This window comes from Osmerus mordax, chromosome 7, assembly GCF_038355195.1.
Source record: "Osmerus mordax isolate fOsmMor3 chromosome 7, fOsmMor3.pri, whole genome shotgun sequence".
Lineage (NCBI taxonomy): Eukaryota > Metazoa > Chordata > Actinopteri > Osmeriformes > Osmeridae > Osmerus > Osmerus mordax.
The window spans coordinates 3,252,574-3,271,289 of record NC_090056.1 but is presented as its reverse complement, the minus strand read 5'-3'; the positions used below and the strand labels follow the sequence as shown (position 1 = coordinate 3,271,289).

At 42.6% G+C, this 18,716-nt stretch overlaps 1 protein-coding gene across 1 annotated transcript in view; it reads right to left on the bottom strand.

Annotated features, from left to right (window-relative positions):
• The window catches only part of LOC136945765 (leucine-rich repeat-containing G-protein coupled receptor 6), a 66,257-nt gene extending 58,916 nt beyond the window's left edge, over window positions 1-7,341 (bottom strand). The window contains 1 exon segment of the mRNA XM_067239786.1: window positions 7,094-7,341. Within this exon segment, the coding sequence (XP_067095887.1) occupies window positions 7,094-7,320 (227 nt within the window). The 5' untranslated portion in view covers window positions 7,321-7,341.
• Between the last annotated feature and the right edge of the window lie 11,375 nt (window positions 7,342-18,716).

Genomic DNA, 18,716 nt, shown 5'->3' with positions numbered 1-18,716 from the left:
ACGGAACACATATGAAACTGGTCGACCTGAATAAGAAGGATTAGAGGTTGGCCAGCTGCCATGATAGTAAAAGCTAGTTAAAGTCTCCCAGATTTACAATAGCTCCTTCACTCCAGATATAAAAGTGATCTCAGGCTGGGGGCTTCAACCCCAGACTCTCTACAGTGGCACAGCCTGCTGATCCAATAACCACCTGTAGAATCAACTTTCTCCCTCAGAGCCTTGTAGTGATCATAGATGCTGATGAGTGTGAATGTGCTGTTAGGCCTTTGGGTTTGAAAGATGCCACCTGTAGTTTGTTCAAACCCTTCTGCTCTGTCTATCTCTCTTGATTTAAAAGAAAACGGTAGCTGGTAACTTGGTAGTGATGGTAGCTTTGAGTGTGTCTGCGCAAGTTTGTGTGTGATCACTGCTTTGTTCCAGCAGACTATTCAGTGGGTCTAATCCCTGTTAGAATAGCTGTACTGTACATGCAGAGTCTTTGATGGTAGGGAGGAGGATTGGGTAGTGCATTAAGTATTATTACCTGTGTGTCTGCGTCTGTGTGCATAGTGGAGACTCAGTGTACCTGTAGGGATGTGCTGCTGTGTGTATGTGTGTGTGTGTGTGTGCATCAATTGGAGAAGGCATTAAGTATCATTAGCTCAGACTCATCACCTACACACTGCTGACCCCATATTAACCGATTTACTCACCAAGCCTGGCGCAGGATCAAAGAAACACACACACACACATGCACACATAGAGAAAGAGATAGACTTCACACCCAGTTAGGGTAAGTTAGCAATTCCTTACTACTAGAGCAATTACAAATCAAATATTCATGTCTAGATGTTGTTAAATCAATAATGAAAAACTTTAAAATACAGATATGCACACACGTACACACTCTGAGGCAGGGAGGGACACTTAGGCCATGACTGGACAATGCAATCTTTGTAGAGAGATGGAGAGTGAACTGGTGTGTACACACACATACACACACACATTCCCATGGATTCCCAGGGATGGGACAGGGCAGAAGCGGAATCCGGGTCATGTGAGCCACACGGCATTCTCTTGCCCAGTGGCACCAACCCACTCGGCTCATCACACACACACGTCACACCCTGCACATTCCACACACACCCATGTCATCATGTGTCACACGCATTGTATTCCCCAGACACACATCTGCTTTGAAACTGCCTCAATACTCTCTTCATTGCTTCGTTGTTTATTTGAGCGTTTATTCTTGGAGTATTATGTGCTGCTGGCTCACACCTACATAAACAAGCACAGACATTTACGGTCAAAATGGTATTTAAAGACTTAAATACACACTCTAATTATAATAATATTAATACACGCTAATACACTTATAATAATAAGTGTCTATGAGAGACACTCATAGACACTAATCTAAAAACCTTCATATACTGTACATATACACACACACACACACAGTCACATACATACTCACCAACCCTCCCACACAGATTGCACGTTGTGATTTCTCTTTTCTAAGGGACAGGATATGCAGTAGCACACTATGGTCTTTGTGTCTACTTTCCCTTTCTTTCATCCTCTCTATCCCTACCCCCCTTCCAACTCTCTCTCTCTCCCTTCCAGCTTTCTTTCTCTCCATCTCTCTCACTCTGCCCCTCTCTTTCCCACTCTCTCTCTGTCTCTATCTGTCTCCCTCTCCCCCTCTCCGGTGGGACTAGCCATTGTCACTATTGTCGCTCGTCCACCCTTACCTAGCAGCTGTCCCTGAGCGTCGTATAAAAAGACTCCCAGGTCGGTTTCAGGAAACCGCAAACCATCCGAGTACACACCCCCACCCCTCAGAAATATCTGACTATTGGGGGTTGGAAGGTTTGAAGCTTCTTTGTGCCTGTGTGTGTGTGTGTTGTCAAAGTGCAGTGGGGGAGTGGGGAAAAACTGGTGAGCTTGGGTCCATGTTGTCAGATTTAGGATAAAAATCAAGTCCAATTTATTTGTATAGCCCTGTTGGCAATGTCACAGAGTGCTTTAGATGTCCACAGATTAGACCAGATTTGGATGCATACATTTGGGGGCACAGAAATGAGATCGATCCTTCATGGTCTCCAGGATCAATCTCCTATACTACAATTTAGAAGATGAAGAAATCTGCTGTCAGGGGATTTAAAGGGTTTAGCTTTCTCATCTCAGCTCAATTCAATTCATTAGGTTTTAATGGCGTGAACATTGAGATTAAACACATGACATGAATAAATGACAGAGAATTTCTCTCTTTCCTACTTAGTCTCTGTAATTACAGGTGTGTTTCTCTCAGCACTGATCTCCATGGACAATTTTCTGGCTCCGAGCCAGAAATACCTGCCAACCGCCCCAACCCCCCACCCTGCAATTGACAGCATTTATGTTCCTGAGCTGAACGGTGTGCTCATTTAATCATTTCAGTGTGCGTTATTTACGCTGTAGGAGCTCCAGCTGGAGGCCACTAGGTGGCCATTGCTGTCGGAGTGGCTTTGGTTGTCAACGGGGTGATTGGGAAACGCTGAGAAGAAGGTAGGGTGTCTTAAAGAGGAATGGACAGAGGGCAGGGAGGAGTGGGGAAGAGGAGAGGAGCTGCTATAGCTGTTTGGAGCCAGGACGTTGATATTTGGGACTGATGGCTGATGTTAGACCCCCCCTCTCCCATTTGAGAACACTCACTCTCTCTCACACACAGACACACAAACACAGATTCACAACAGGACACAAAAACCCATACACACGGTTCAGACAGCCTCTCTATCTCCACTTTCTGGCCTTGTTCTCTTTTTTCTGGCCATGTCTTTCCTCCTTTCTTCCCCCCCACGGTCCTTTCTCACATGTCAGATGTTTACAGTGGGATCTAGGTTACCCATGATAGGAATCGTTCCACCAACATAATGGGTAAATGACACGCAGGCAAATCTTTCGAAGTCACACAGAGGTCTGATGTCCGGAAGCTGTTTATGTGTGTGTGTATTTGATTGTGCATATATTCCCACCCATGTTTTTTTTTCATAAAAGCCATCTTTCTATGAATTTGTCCTCACTTCTGTCACTTTCCCCCTCTCTCTGTTTCTCAATGGCTCTAGGTGTAGATCAAGCTGCCTATACCATTTCTCCCTCTGCAATCTGGGTGGTCTGGAAGCCCCCCCCCCCCCCACACACACACACACACACTCTTTGGCTTTTCTCTATCTGGTAATACGCTACCTGTGGTTTCCTCCCCCTGGCCAATTTACCGTGAGGTTAAGGCCATGCTAACCACTACCACACACACCTAATCACTGCAAGCACACACACACAGAGTTAGCCTAGACCTGTAACACACATACCCATATACGTAAAATAATTCAGCCCAGTAACATACAACACACATGCAAACAGACACAGACGCACACAGTTGATTTTGCTGACTGACAGCTCTCCACACCTCTTTATAGAGAGGCCCATTTTCTATCCTCCCACACACCCGAAGTCTTATCATGAACACAATGTCAAGTCCTTTCTAACATAAATAAGGAAAGGTTCCCATCACTCGTCCCTCATTGTTCCCCAAAATACTATACAGATTGCCCACACACCTTGTAGTCATAAAAAAAAGGCACAATATAATCATTTTAAAATTCAAAAGAAGAAATCGATTATGTTAGAACTAGCTAGAGCAACAGATGCTTATAATGTTAGAAACCAGCCATAGGGCAGAAAAGCCAGCTGCGAGGCTATTGTAATGCATCTTGGTTTTTTAAAGAGGGGAGCTGTCTTGCACAGGTAGGAATTAAACAGGATACGACAAGGGCTACAGGCTGTGTTCTCTGTTTAAGCACACACACATCAATACACACACACCCTTGGGCTCCATCTTTTCTCTCTAATCTGATATCAAAGCGAAGGTCTTTTCAAAGCCTTTTGTGGGCCAGCTCATTTCATGTGTTGCCTACGGAAACGATTATTGTCATAAATCTCAGCAGAGTACTTTGTGAGGAGTCGCTCTGAGCGCCTCCTGTCAAGTGCATCCTGAGTGGAATTCTGTGGTGTCAAGGTGTGCATTCTGTATTAAAAAAAAATCTAAAGCCCTGAAAGTAAACCTTCATTCATATTGTCACTATCAGAAATGACAAAATAAGGACCCTGAAATTCAATATTTAGAGGTTCAGAAAGAGAGACAAACTTTCAATCAGAATTGAAATGAGAATCAGCAGCTGATTTGGCCAGTCAGTTACCAATGTGTTGGAGTTGGACAGTCAGTCAGCTCTAAGTTTATCTATGATCCTCTAGTGAGTTTGTCACTTTCTAGACAACTGAATATTGTAATTCTGGGTCCTTCTTTTTCAGTCTGTTTATTTTTTTTAATCATTTCTCCCAGTGACAGTAACATCAACACACAATATTCATGCAGTATACACTCTTACATTGCAAGGCTGTCATTGTGACTATGATCATATAGTAAATGAAGCTTATAAAGTATACATAACACATCAAATACTACTTAAAACTACTAGTCTTCCTTAACTCTCACCTCTCAGTGCACGTGTCTTGTTTTCTACACAAACACACGGCTATTTCCAGACTACACAGGAAACAAGACAGCCTTCTCGGTGGGGTAGCTGGCCAAGAGTCACAGATTGTATCAGGGGTGGATGGTTTCTCTCATGATTTAATGGTTTATACTGGGGTGAAACCCTGCTGTTTATGTGTGTGTGCATGTGTGTCTGCGCGTGCCAATGTGCGTGTGTGCTTGTGAGTGTGCATGCCCCATAAAGTTTGTCACTGTAGCATTCAGGGAGGGCTCTATCAGACAATCTATACTTCATCCTGATTTACCCTGTGTGTGTGTGTTTGTGTGGTGTATATGTGTGTGTGTGTGTGGGGGGGTGTGTGAGAGGTTGGTCCTTCTGTTTGTTTACTTAACAGAGGGATGTTTCTAAATCAGGCTTCACTCACTTGGCTTCACTGTTGGTAATGAGGAAGTGAACAATTACTCCTGTTTGTGTGTGTGTGTGTGTGTGTGTGTGCAAGTGTGTGTTTGAATGCATGGGTGTGTGTTTTTAAGAGAATGTTGGTCAGTGGAGATACCCGAGTCTGGCATTGTCACCACATTCACCAGCTTATTGATTAATGGTTTAATCTGGAACCTAAAAGATACACAAGGTGTTTTGGCAATGACAAATGTCATGTTTTGCAAAGTTTGTTGGTTAAGTATTCAAGGAAAATGTTTTCACGTTTCTATAGAATACTGGAACATAAGGCACGCTTTTTTGGGGCAAAAATGTTCAATATATGCACATAGTCCCCTCTTTTACAGCAGTCAATCTGCTCCTAAAATCCAGTGATTTCACCTGGCTAGAACTAGTTCACATTTTCCCCTGTGCTGATGATATGACTTACTGAAATTATGTCGCTCCCAATACTTTTGGCCACGGCTGTACACTGAGGTTTGAGCTGTCACTACTCACCACTGTGTCTGTGTTTGTCTCTAAATGTGTGTGAGTGTGTGAACACTGTCAGTGTTCCCACACAGTGTGAATTTCCGAGTTTACAGTATCTTCTCACCCTCCCAGCTCCTGGAGTAGGGACTAAGCAGGAATGAGGGGACAGTGTTTCATCGACTTTCAAACGTGTTACAGGTTTGATCTGAAACCAGAAGTTTCCGTTGTGGCCCTCTCAGGGTCCAGTTACAGCCAAAGAGGTATCCATGGGACAGCGATCACAGTGTGTGTGTTTGTGTGTGTGGGTGTATAAGAAAAAGGGAGAGAGTGTGGTGGAGAGAGTGTGGTGGAGAGAGAGAGAGAGAGAGAGAGATAGAGAGAGAGAGAGAGAGAGAGAGAGAGAGAGAAGGTGAGGGTGTATTTACTGTGTATGCATGCTTTGGAGGGTAAATGTCACAACAAGCATTCCACAAAAGAAGGGGTAGGTGTGATACTGAGACATAGATCTGTGTCTGTTTGATAAAAGGGAATAACTCTTGATATCAGAATCCATGAAATCAACAACAACAACAACAAAAATACTTCATATGTTTGAATATCCTGCACGCAAGCCACTGTACACATTCTATTTACTATAATCACATGCCTTCACTACAATTAGCCTGATGGTGTGCTTGGTGCGCCCCTAGTGGCCAAACTCCACACTGCAGCCCGTCCTGAAGCCACAACGTTAACCCAGGCCAGTTAACTGTACTGCTTAGCATGTCTGGCTCTCCATCTCTGCACTGAAATTGGACAGAGCTGGCTGTTTTGATTGTCATGGGTAAACAAAATCCGGTATTTGTTCTGCATGTGCTGAAGTTCACTTGAAGCAGTGAAAACTGTAGGTTATCTTAATTTAATGTTTCAAATGTCATATTTACATGACATTGCTGTGATATTGATGTCACTGATATGATATCTACGTTTGGCAATGGTGTGTTAATACTCAGCCATGCTGTGTATCAGTGAAATCGACAGTGTTTTGAACTCTGAAGCTCTGGCATGCACATGCACATAGATGAATGCACAGGTACTTCACATACACAGAAACACACACACACACTTGACACATTCACCAGAGCTCATTAGGTGCATAATTTTCTGTGTCAAACCTCACAATTAGGCAGTGTGCACATTTGCACTGTTCTGTTTATAATGGTCCTTGAGGGACAATAAAGATGTAATCAATTTAAACTGAACTACGAGTGAGCGAGGGAGTTTAAAGACAGAGTTTTGAGGCAGGAGGTGAACACGTGCTTAGAGAAGGTACACATACCATGTGGGAAAGTTAATCAGAAGATAAAAGAGAAATATTCACTCCAGATAGGAGATGATGACTTGTAGACTTACAGGTTAAGGTAAACACAGAGCGTAGTCATGGGCTAGTAAGATAGTTTAGTAAATGACTATTATGTGTTACTCTGCTAGAATTTTAGCTGTATTATAGTGTTATTTCTAGTGCAGTATCACTGTAGTTCTGTACTACTTTCAGAGTTCTGTACTACTAGTCAAGCTATAGTGTGGTAGTGCTGTAACTACAGTACAATACAGTTGTGTTAGGATCAAAAAGAATGGAATTGAATTCCAGGACTGTTATGACTGCAGTAGAAGTCTATACTTACAGGTAGGTGGTCAGTGGGCTCAGGGTGGAGGGAACAGCAGATAGTCCCATCTCGGAGCAGTCCACCAGTACAAAGATGTCATCCTCCTCGCACTGGCATGCAGAGGGGCACAGTCCCACCCCTGTTCTGGTTGAGGGCCGCTCCTGCCCCCGGCTGTAACCGTCCATCATGCGGCTGGACCCCCACACACCCCCAGCGGTGTAAAGGACAAGGAAGACGGGCAGCATGGTGTCCGTCTGTCTATCTGTGTTTAAAAAGACGACAGCTTCTGGTCCTAGTCTACCTCTTTTCCACTTTTCTTCCTCACCCGCTCTGTCTGTCTCAGTCTATTTCACTTTTATCTGTCACTGTCAGTTGTTCACACTCTGTCAAGCCTCATACCTATATTTCTAAACTCTCTCTCTCCCTTTCTACCTGTCTCTCTCTCTCTCTCTTTCTCTATCCCTCTCTCTCCCTCAGTCCAGTTACTAATGACTTGCCACGGGTTAGCTTGTTGTAAATTCCTCCTCGCTGTCTTCTCTCTTCCCTCTCTCTTTCCACCCAGTGTGCCTCCTTCTCTTGTCTCCGATTCTCTCTTTCTCTCTCTCTCTCTCTGTTTTTCACACACACACACACACACACAAACTTTCTTCCTCCCTCTCTCCCTCTTTACCTATGGTAGAGGGAGTGCATGAGCCCAGAACGGGTTGTTTTCATTGGTGCCCCATTTAGGGATGGGCTGGAGCATCCCAGATAGTGGGAGGGGTGTACAAAAGTCTGTCTCTCTTTCCCTCTTTATTTTTTGCTCTACATCCCTCTTTCTCTCTCTCCTCTTTTTCTCTTGCCCAGTCTGTCTTTCTCTCTTTCCCTCCTTTATCTCTCTCTCTCGTTCTTTCCTAGCCCAAATGTCAATTCCCTGTTTTTCAGGATAGATAGAGATACAGAGGGAAGAAAGGAGGAAAGAAGTCACACAGTCAAGTGGGGTGAGCCAGACTCTCCAGGGCTTGGACTTTATGAATGAACTTGCAAGGAGAGTTGAGAAATAGAGCAATAGGAAAACAAATAAGAAAAGGGAAATGAAAGTTGCTTGAGAGGGGGAAAAGAGAGTGTGAAGGGACAGACAAGTGTGTGACAAAGTAGTGACAGAGAACAGGGGGGAACCTGAGAAGGACATTAGAGTAGTGGGTAAGTGAGTGTTTGTTTGTGGAGAGTGTGTGTGCGTGTGCACATATGTATATGTCTCTGTGGACGTGTGTGTGCTTGTGTGTGTAGAGGGAAAAGTAACAGTGACACTGAAACACCTTCTGCTCCACCAAAACAAAAAGCCAGTTTTCAGTTTACTCAAGTTTCTAGAGAGCATGACCACACACACGCGCGCAACCTGAGTGACCAGACCACAGTGATCACCAATGTCACATTATAAACACACACACTGCTGTCCTGAGAGGGAGGTGCAGATTAGTTGAGGAGCGTCAGCTGCTTCTGACAGGCAAAATACATTGTCAGATCTAAGGGAGTCAGTTGGCTGAGCGGTGAGGGAATCGGGCTAGTAATCCGAAGGTTGCCAGTTCGATTCCCGGTCATGCCAACTGACATTGTGTCCTTGGGCAAGGCACTTCACCCTACTTGCCTCGGGGGAATGTCCCCGTACTTACTGTAAGTCGCTCTGGATAAGAGCGTCTACTAAATGTAAATGTAATCTAAGTAACAGTTGAAAATAATGAAAAACTAAAGTTAACTCTCTCTTATCCCCTCATCCTCACTCCATTGTGAGGATGAGGGAATACCCTTAATTAATTTAAATTAAATAACTTTAGCACACCCAGAGGAACAAAGACAAACAAATATCTATCTACAAAACAAACACTATCTACTTCTTAAGACAATTGGTACAATGCATGGTTATTACTTCTGTAGATGTCAGTGTTTTTTTGTTCAATATCTGGAGAGGTACTAACTCTGGCCTTGGTAGTTAAACAAAGTTTAGGAAGATCTTTGCAACAATGCCAATCTACCTAGCACTCCACATCAAAATCTCTCTCTTTCTGTCTGTCTCACTCTTGACCGTTCTCTCTAGAGGCCTTGCAGGCTGAATTGTTTCTAATTAATTAATTAACATTCCCTGGCCTGTATGTTTTCTGAGGGGCTTTTGTTATTTCTCCACAAAAACTCTTTCAGTGACCATCCCTCTTTCACTTTCTCCCTCTCTCTATTCCCTCTTGATTAATCTCTCTCACTCCTATCTCTCTCTCTCCCCTTTCTTTCTCTCTCCCCCTCTCCCTCCCCTCTCTCTCCCTGGAATGTCTTTCTCTGCTCCTCTGTCTATTGTAAGCCATGGTTTGTCTGTTCCGTGTGTGACAGTGTTGTGCTAGTGTGTGAGCACAATCCTAGCATGAGTATTTCCTCTCTGTCTCCCTCATTCGCGGACACACACACACACACAATGACACACTCACACAACCACAGACCTGCACAATGTCACACTATCACTCATTCATGTTTTTCACACACACTAGCACACACATACATACTGTATACACCTGCAAGTCCTTACCCCTCCCTGACACGGTGCTCTGTCATCATGTTTAAATGCTCTTTAATTGGCCGGCCCCAGGGAAGCCCTTAAACACACTTACTGTGAAGAACTGGCATGCCTGGTCTCCTCTCTGTCTGCACACACACACAGACACACATTTATACAAACACCTCACAACAAACAGGGACAGGAGCAATAGATAGAGAGGGATGAGAGATTGAGTCAAGTAGAAGAGCACAGCACATAGATGCATTGTGCAGAGAAGTTACCAGCCATGGGAATATCTTTGGTCGAGAGGTCAAGACAAGCATGAGTTATAGCTCACGAACACACACACATCTTCTCCTTGGCTGTGGTGTAGCACCTGCTCCAGGGGTTGGATTTCTCGACTACGGTCAGCTGTACTGAATGAAGTGCCTCCACTCTCTCTCTCTCACACACTCACACACACACAAACAGACACATATACAAATACAGTACACATAAAAATACAAACATTTACTGACTCTCTGGCACACACACATGCACACCCTTTTTGCACACAAACAAGCAGGATCAAACAATCGGGATCAAAGGATTGGTCCCTCCATCCCCTGCCACCCCCCCCCACCCGACCCCCTCTCGCCTTCTGCTGGACTGTAAACACTATCCAAGTAACGGCAGCCTTGACGACACAAAGGCAAGCAGCTACCTGACACCACCCATTTTACCTGAGAGTATTCACATGGGCTCTACATGGATGGGAAGGACACCACACACACACACACACATGGATGGGAAGGACACCACACACACACCCTATATAAACCCTAAAGGAAGGGACAGTAAATGTTTTTTTATATGTGCGTGAATGTGCAAAGGCCCACTCAGGTATACCCAGAGGAAGTTGGTGAAATTGAGTGGGCGACAGCACAGGGTAGCGTAGGTGTGTGTTTGTGATTTTCATGTGAAGCCACCTGAAAACCTCTCTCTCTATGTCTTGTCTTACTTACCTCTAAACTCCTTCTTCTTTCCTCTCTCCATCTCACAGTAAAGGGGATGAGTGGATGAAAGAGAGGGAGTAAGGGAAAGGGGATTAAGTCAAAGAACGAGGGGGAGTTCAAAGTTTGTGGTCTTGCTGTGCAGTCTCGTGAATCAGCACTTTATTAGCACTGTTGTTCAGCTGGCACATGACTTAGCATTTTTGTTTTCACATTAATATTGCTTCATGTTGTGGTGTTGGAATGACTAAACTTACTCTTCAACAACTCTTCTTGGCTACAGTATTGTGAACCCAAGGTGTTGTGTGTTGTTTACACCTCTCCTTTTGCTGCTGTCAAATCTGTTAACGCTAGTAAGTTCTCATCAATGGAATGGCACCATACACTATCTTGAGCAAGTGTAGCAAATAGTGTGTGTAACTTGTGTTTTTTTGTGTACGTATTTGGAAAAATGCTTTTGTATACATATGTTTACTACTGGGAATATTGTATATAAATTAAGTTGCATGCCAGCATGCGTGCCTACATTTGTGTGAGCACGGCTTATTTTTCCTGATTAGACAGTGAAATATACGAGCCTTAATATGATGAAATATGTTGACTAATGCAGAGACAGGTCCCCACCTGCATCCAACCACAAAAAGAGAGAAGGAGAAGAGCTTGATTCTATTTTTAGTCATGCCGTACTGGCACAGCAATTAGCTACCTTAGGGGAGATTTACATTTACATGTATTCATTTAGCAGACGCTATCCAAAGCGACTTCCAAGAAAGAGCTTTGCAAAAAGTGCATAGGTCAATGATCATAACCAACGAAATAGCCCCAAAAAACATTGCGGGAAGCCAAAACATGAGCATACATTGTGATAAGCAACCAAGTGCTAATGATAAGAAACATAAGAGCAAGTAGTTAAAGAAGTTACAAATGAAACAACATGAACCTCAAAAGTGCAAGCGTGTACCTGTAGGAAAGCAAGCAACATTAATATAATTGACAGCGAGTACAAGTAGTTAACTCATTTACAACTAACCAACAAGTTACAACTAACCAACAAGTGCAACAAGTCCCTCAGTAAGTGTCATTGTGTTCCTGGAGGAAATAAACTAACATCGAATCCAACAAATCTTTCTTAAGTATCGTTGTACTCTCGGAACAAGTGCGTCTTTAGCGTTTTACACCATTGGGGGGCCAGACAGAAGAAGAGCTTGGAAATGTAGTGTGTGTTTGCAAGGGTGTGTGAGTATTTGTTCATCAAAATGAATTTGGGTGCACGGTTGTAGACGTGTGCGTGTCAGAGAGGGAGAAGGGGGACGTGGGGGGGGCAGTAAATGAAGTGAACAAAGTTGATTGTTCCCTGCTCACCTACCACCCTTGACTAGACTGGACCAACACACACAATGCTGAGAGTCCTGAAAGTGGACCTAAATGGGTTCTGGTGTGGTTCCAGTTCCTGTGGAGTCTGAAAAACTGCTGTGGCTTCTGGTTCTATTAAAGGGGTCATTGATTGCAGTAGGGCTGAACGATTAATTGCATTTGCGATTAATATCGCAATGGGACAGAACGCGATTTTGTAATCGCAAAGGCTGCGATTTTACTTTGGTCACGTGACACGCGAGAGTGTTATGTTGCTGACTGGAGATCAGTAGGCTAGTATATATCTATATTAATAATACATCATAATAATCGCATATTAAATCGCAATTGCTAATTAATCGCGATTATCTTATTTTCCTAAATAGTTCAGCTCTAGATTGCAGAACCGAATTGACCTTGTCACAGTTGAATAACAACAGTTCAGTGGGTAAAATGGACATACAGTGAAACTCAAAGTCCATTGACACCTCTTTCCTATGCAAATCTCACAATAAAAAATTTAGCTGTAAAACGGTAGGTTTTGAAAAAGCTACCACCTTTTTTGGCTCTGGTCTGTACCTTGGTCCAGACATCCCAACCTGCAGAGACTCATTTCAGGGAGGAAGCTTCGCAACCCCCAACCCCAGCCCCCCCCTCCCCAAGGACGCAATCAAGATGCGCGATATGCACCTTTCTCTACCCAAAATAACCATTGGACTGTCTCTCTCTCGCTCTAAATACTAAATCACGACTTCCAGGAGATTGTATAGCATTTGCGGGCATCAGGGAGCCGCTATTGGAATACGGGAGACTCCCGGAACTTCCGGAACTGTTGGTCACGCCCCAAAATTTGCTGCGCGCTGCTCTGTGTACTTCCACAGAATTACAAAGAAGAATGTTTTTGTAGCATATTGAAAATGGACTACGGTGGTAAATGCAGTGTTCCAGGCTGTACAAGGAATGCTGACACTTTTCAGTGTAAATAATATATAGTGCTTATTAAAGTTATGCATTGTGTTTATTAAAGTTCTGTCTTATGAACTTAGAAGTGTGCTCAGGCTTAACCCTTGTGCTGCCTTCGGGTCACATGACCCAAAGGTTCACAACGAACCATTGTTGTGTTTACCCAATTTTACCCAATACAAAAACAAAGTGAAGCATTTTCTTTTAACCTTCGCAATGTGGGGGGTCTGAGACAGCCTGACGGTTAAAAGAAAATGCTTCACTTTGTTTTTGTATGCGGTAAAGTTGTCGCAATACGACGGTGGGTCACAATGACTGATGGGTCAGAATGACCCGAAGATAACACAAGGGTTAAACATTGTGTCTCACATAGGGCGGGGGGAGTCAGGGGTGCGGGCGGAGAAAGAGGAACAATCCAGACGAGTTTCGACCACAGAGTGTGGGGAAAAGGCTGTATTTTGTGTCTCTCTCTTCATTTTCAGAAACAACCTTGAAACCGGGTGGAGACGGCACCCAAGCAGGTGGGACGCGTAGGCAAGAACAACTCCCTGCTGCACAGGAGAACAAGCTCAACCCTCTTCTTGTGTTTTTTGTTTTACTGCACTGTGTAATATATGCTGGGGCAGGGACAGATAGTCAGTTGGACTTCGTGAACCAACCCAAACTCTGTTGCGGGTAGGGAAACGTAGACAACCCCAGAGCTCTGTACTTGTTGATTTCCAACTGCTGTATTAAAGCTGATATTATTGGACCTCTGTGACTCCAGACCATTCTTTCTAGAACACAGACTTGTGTCATTGAATACCATCATATTGGAATAGACACAAAGAATTTAAGTCCTTCAAATAGTGACACGGACGCTGAAAAGAGGGAGTCCAGAGGATTCCGGCCCGACCGACAGATCGGGAGAGAGACCCATACACCGGTACGAGGAGGCAGACGTAATCATCGGGCGCGCCTCAATATAAAAAAGGTAAGCAGACACCTGTTGAAAAAGTACTGCTATTCGGAACTGAGAACCAAATTTAGACGATTACTATGTTTCATTGTACCTAGTCAAACCGAGGTGGTGGAAACAGTGGTGGGAAATCAACCGTGTGTGACAGGTTTGAGTCCTGTCAAGGAGGGGTTCGAGTCCCCTCCGAAAGGGTTAGAGTCCCTGAAGTTAAGTGTCTTCTAAAGTCCTAAAAAAAGGGTTAGAGTCCCTGAGGTTAAGTGTCCTCTAAAGTCCTAAAAAGGGTTAGAGTCCCTGAGGTTAAGTGTCCACTAAAGTCCTAAAAAGGGTTACAGTCCCTGAGGTTAAGTGTCCTCTAAAGTCCTAAAAAGGGTTAGAGTCCCTGAGGTTAAGTGTCCTCTAAAGTCCTAAAAAGGGTTAGAGTCCCTGAGGTTAAGTAATATAATACTGTAATATTTGTGTGGAGTCGGATTGTGTTGAATAAAAATAAAGAGGAGTGTGGTGTGGTTTTTTCTTTGACCAAGAAGTTAAAGAAATACCGAGGAGAGATGGAGAAAGGTGGGGGCTAAAAGAGTCCCGTTACTTGAGATCTTACAAAGGTGATCCCAGAGGGTATAGTTCTGCATAATTATGTGAGTATTAATGCTGAGAGATGTGTTCGTTTAGATGAATTCCAAATTTGGTGGTTAACAAATGTGTGATCATCATTTGTTATAATTCCTAGCCAAACAGGGAGTTATTTTTTTTAAGCCTTTCTGACCAGAACTTGTATTTATAGGCGGAAAATCTGTGATGTGTGATGGTATTCAGTAAAAATGCAGAAATTGAACCCCTGGTTTATAAATTGGTTCTAATACAATTGGAAGAGTTATACTAGAGCAAAATTAAGTGAATAGATGGTAAACACTACCCAGCTGTGTTGGTCAATGAAGGGTTTGAGGAAATGTATGTGAAAAACTAGAGAGGGTACAATTTCTGGGGAAATTGTAGGGTGTGCTTGCTTGCGTCGGTCGTTTTTGAATGACATTTTTACAACTGATATTTCTGTATATTTTATATAAAAATGCATACTTATTATTTATAAAGATTATATAGATTTAAAAGCATTTTTTTTTTGCTGCTCATTTACAACTGAAAATACGAGTGAAGTGTAGAATGAAATAGATGTCTTCTCATTTACCCTGCAAGAGGCAGCCTCATCGTTGAATCAAAACGAATACATTTGACAGACCTGTGTAAAAATGGACCTAATCTCTATGACTTAAACGTCCTTTTAAGTTTTCCCTTCTCGTGATATTAATCAAGAACCCCCTAATTAATAAAGAACCCCCTTTGAAGATTATTCTACGACGTTACCGGCAGTAGAAGATTCAAGATTCAAACAGTAGCCTATCATCTGCTAACTGAAAATATGCCCCCCAAAACGTAAATAAGCTTGACATTTATTTAGTGGAAAATCGCTCATTCATAAAAAGCTCACTGGTAGCGATCATTGTCAGTAACAACGCAAAATGCGATATAGCCCTGTGTGGAGAAGCTGCCCCGGTAAATTGTAGTACTACAGTACAGTACTAGACTACTGCTGTGTTCGTCTTGGTAGCGATTGCGTTGGTTGAATTCGATGTAACGTTCTGTTGTACGGTTTAGGCTGAAATTAATTATTTTCATGAACAGATTGACAAAGTTTAGGCTGTGGCAATGAAGTTCAGGTTAGTAGTCAGATAGTTTAACCTATTGAAAGACTTTTGATTTAAGTAAGGGGAGTGCCGAACATGTTCTGTCGGCGTTTGACTTCTTAAACAGCTGTGTAGATGTTTTTGTAGTGTGTCTCGCGTAGGCTACAGCGTTGCAGTGAGCAACTGGTTTGAAACCACAGGTAATGATAATTTCACCAACAAATCATTTACTTGTAATGTAATGTCATAAATCCTACAACGAAAATGTATTTGTGAGGAATGTTCATTTTAACGATTGAAAACAGATGCATCATAGACAGAGGCTAATGTCATGATGCTAATTCTTCAGTGAAATAGTAGACTACCGTTTCCGAAAGTAGATGCGGGCCTACTTCCTTAATAATATCAGCTAATATTGTACATTACATTTCACAATTGTGTTTCACATCACAAAGTAAAATTAGTAAATAGTTATCACCCTGACCTTTGCTTGTGGCGTTTCTGCAGCTGCCTTGCAGTAAAGCTATAGTTAACCTAGCTATCCCCCAAGTTAACAGATGCGAAACTAATGTTCTGCTTCAGGTAGTCACGCGTGTTTTCGTGACGTTAGTGACGTAGTGACTCTAGTAACGTCCGTGACTGTGGCTAGCAAATTAGCCACCGTTAGCCTCTCTTTTCACCACAAAAACGCAATTTCTACTTAAACCATGGTTTATTCAGGACATCCTGAATATGTGACTGTCAACCTCGTGGGAGCAACTTCGGGGTCACAACACAAAAATCGACGCAAAATTGAGAAAGAAGATTTCCACACATTATTTTAATTCCCGATTTCCATGTTTAAGCACATCAAAGAAAATCAGATAACGGGTCGTTTTTTTGTTTTCCGTTTTCTATTATCAAAATGGAAAATGGGTCGTTTTCGGTTTTTTGTTTTCCTATTTCTAAATGGTTTTGGATATCTTATTTCAAAACGAAAATCCATTGACCGCAAAGTACACGGACCTAAAACGTTCATGGTGCGTGTCTGTTTGGTTGCCACGGTGACTGCACAGCTGTGATAGCTAACGAGCTAGGCAGAGAGAAAAACGAACGTTTACCTAGCATCCACACCTCAAACAAGTTGACCTAGACGCAAAACTACACGTCCAATCAATAAAATGAGGATATTTTCCGAGACCCAAGACTCTGCCGAAACTAGAGATGTCCTTTATATGTCTGTGCGGTCAGAAATATGTCTCTACCGGCAGTTTCGAAATCGTCTTCCTTCTTGCTTTCTCTGACGGATTTTACCCACCTCTCCATTGAAGTTAGTGAGAGAATTTGAAAGGCTGCTCTCGCTTCAAGGCTCATAGCTGAAAATCTGTAAATGTGAGCTCTTTAGTAGTTACATTGGCTGAAAGAGGACAATTTTCCTACATTTTAAGGTATAACTTGTTTCTGTAAGTTAAACTATATGAAAGTTAGAGGAATTTGTTTGACAATTGATAGTTGAATATCAGAAAAAGAGCAGGCAGCAGTGTGCCACTCTGCTTGCTGCTCATTCATACAAATCAAGGAGCAAACATTTTAATGTATTTCAAACTGTCATAAGTCAAAATTGGCTGAATATTTGAAAAAGCTGAATCAGTTGGGAATAGCTGAATGTCTTGTGAACATTTTAAAGGTTGAATGGTGTCTCTAGCTAAAGGTATGCTGAAGTAGTTACGTTTGAAAGAGGACGCTTTTTAATGATTTGAAAGGACTTACCATTACTTTTAATGGGAGAATAATTTGCACAAAAACCTTAATGTCTTAAAAAGTATAAAAGTGAGAAAAACCAAAAGTCATAGCCAACATCTCATGAAGGAGCTGAACGTTTTGATACAAAAAAATTTAGGAATCGGTGAAAGTGTGCAGGACTAGTTAAAGGCCAAAAAACGGCGGAAGAACTAAGAAGTTGATATAACTAGAAAGGCATTTCCTGCTGAAAATGCGTTGGAATGCTGAAAGATGAAATTATTTTTCTTAAATTGCAGAAAATACCCGCAAGCTGAAATGAATGTCAAAAATGTGTGAGTCACACAAAAGAGGCAGTGTGGAAACTGAACTGCATCATCTAACAACGCTAAGAGCTGAAATACAATGCGGGAGAAGCTGAAAGCTGAACTGTTAAACAGAAGAAGAAGTAAGCCTAGGCTAGCTAGTCATAAAAAGAATATTATAGTCTTAACAGCTGAAATTATAGTTGGGATAGTAAGAGCAGTAGCAGATGTGTGCATTGAGTGCGTTTACTCGGCTTTCTTAGTAGGATTCAATGTGCTGATTGAATTAAACATACAGCAGTAGGGCCGATACAGGAAGACACGGCGACACTTTGTTGCTGAAGGATGATGGTGCAAGTTTTGTCCGTGGAGCATACAACGATTAATAAAAAGAATCATGTAGACGCGCTTATTGAGTAATCGCATAACTAATTACACATGTAAACGGAGTAATCGTATGGCATAAACCGACAATTGCTAGTAATCGGGTTTCTCATGGTCAAGTAAACGCAGTCAGTGGCGTAGTAGAATAAAACAGTTCCATTAGCAATAGTAGTAAAGGAGATATTAGCAGCACCTGCAGAGTCACCTCTTGTAAATTGTATTAGGTTTACAAGAGGCAGAGAGAATAACTAATGTAGCTAGAATCCGCACCTCAAACAAGTTAACCTAGACGCAAAACTATACGTCCAATCCAAAAAATAAGGATATTTTCCGAGACCCAAGACTCTGCCTAAACCAGAGATATTCTTTATATGTCTGTGCAGTCAGAAATACGACTCTACCTGCAGTTTCTAAAACGTGTTCCTTTTGCTTTCCTGGTGCGTGTTTGTTTGGTTGCCACGGTGATGGCGCAGCTGTGATGGCTAACGAGCTAGGCAGAGAGAAAAACGAATATTTACCTAGCATCCACACCTCAAACAAGTTGAACTAGAAGCAAAACTATACGTCCAATCCAAAAAGTAAGGATATTTTCCGAGACCCAAGACTCTGCCGAAACCAGAGATGTCCTTTATATTTCTGTGCGGTCAGGAATACGACTCTACCGGCAGTTTCAAAATCTTGTTCTTTTTGCTTTCTCTGACGATTTTGTCACCAGATTTGCATTGGTCTCTATGGGGCGAGAGTTGGACTTTGTCTCGCTTTCGTGGGGCTCT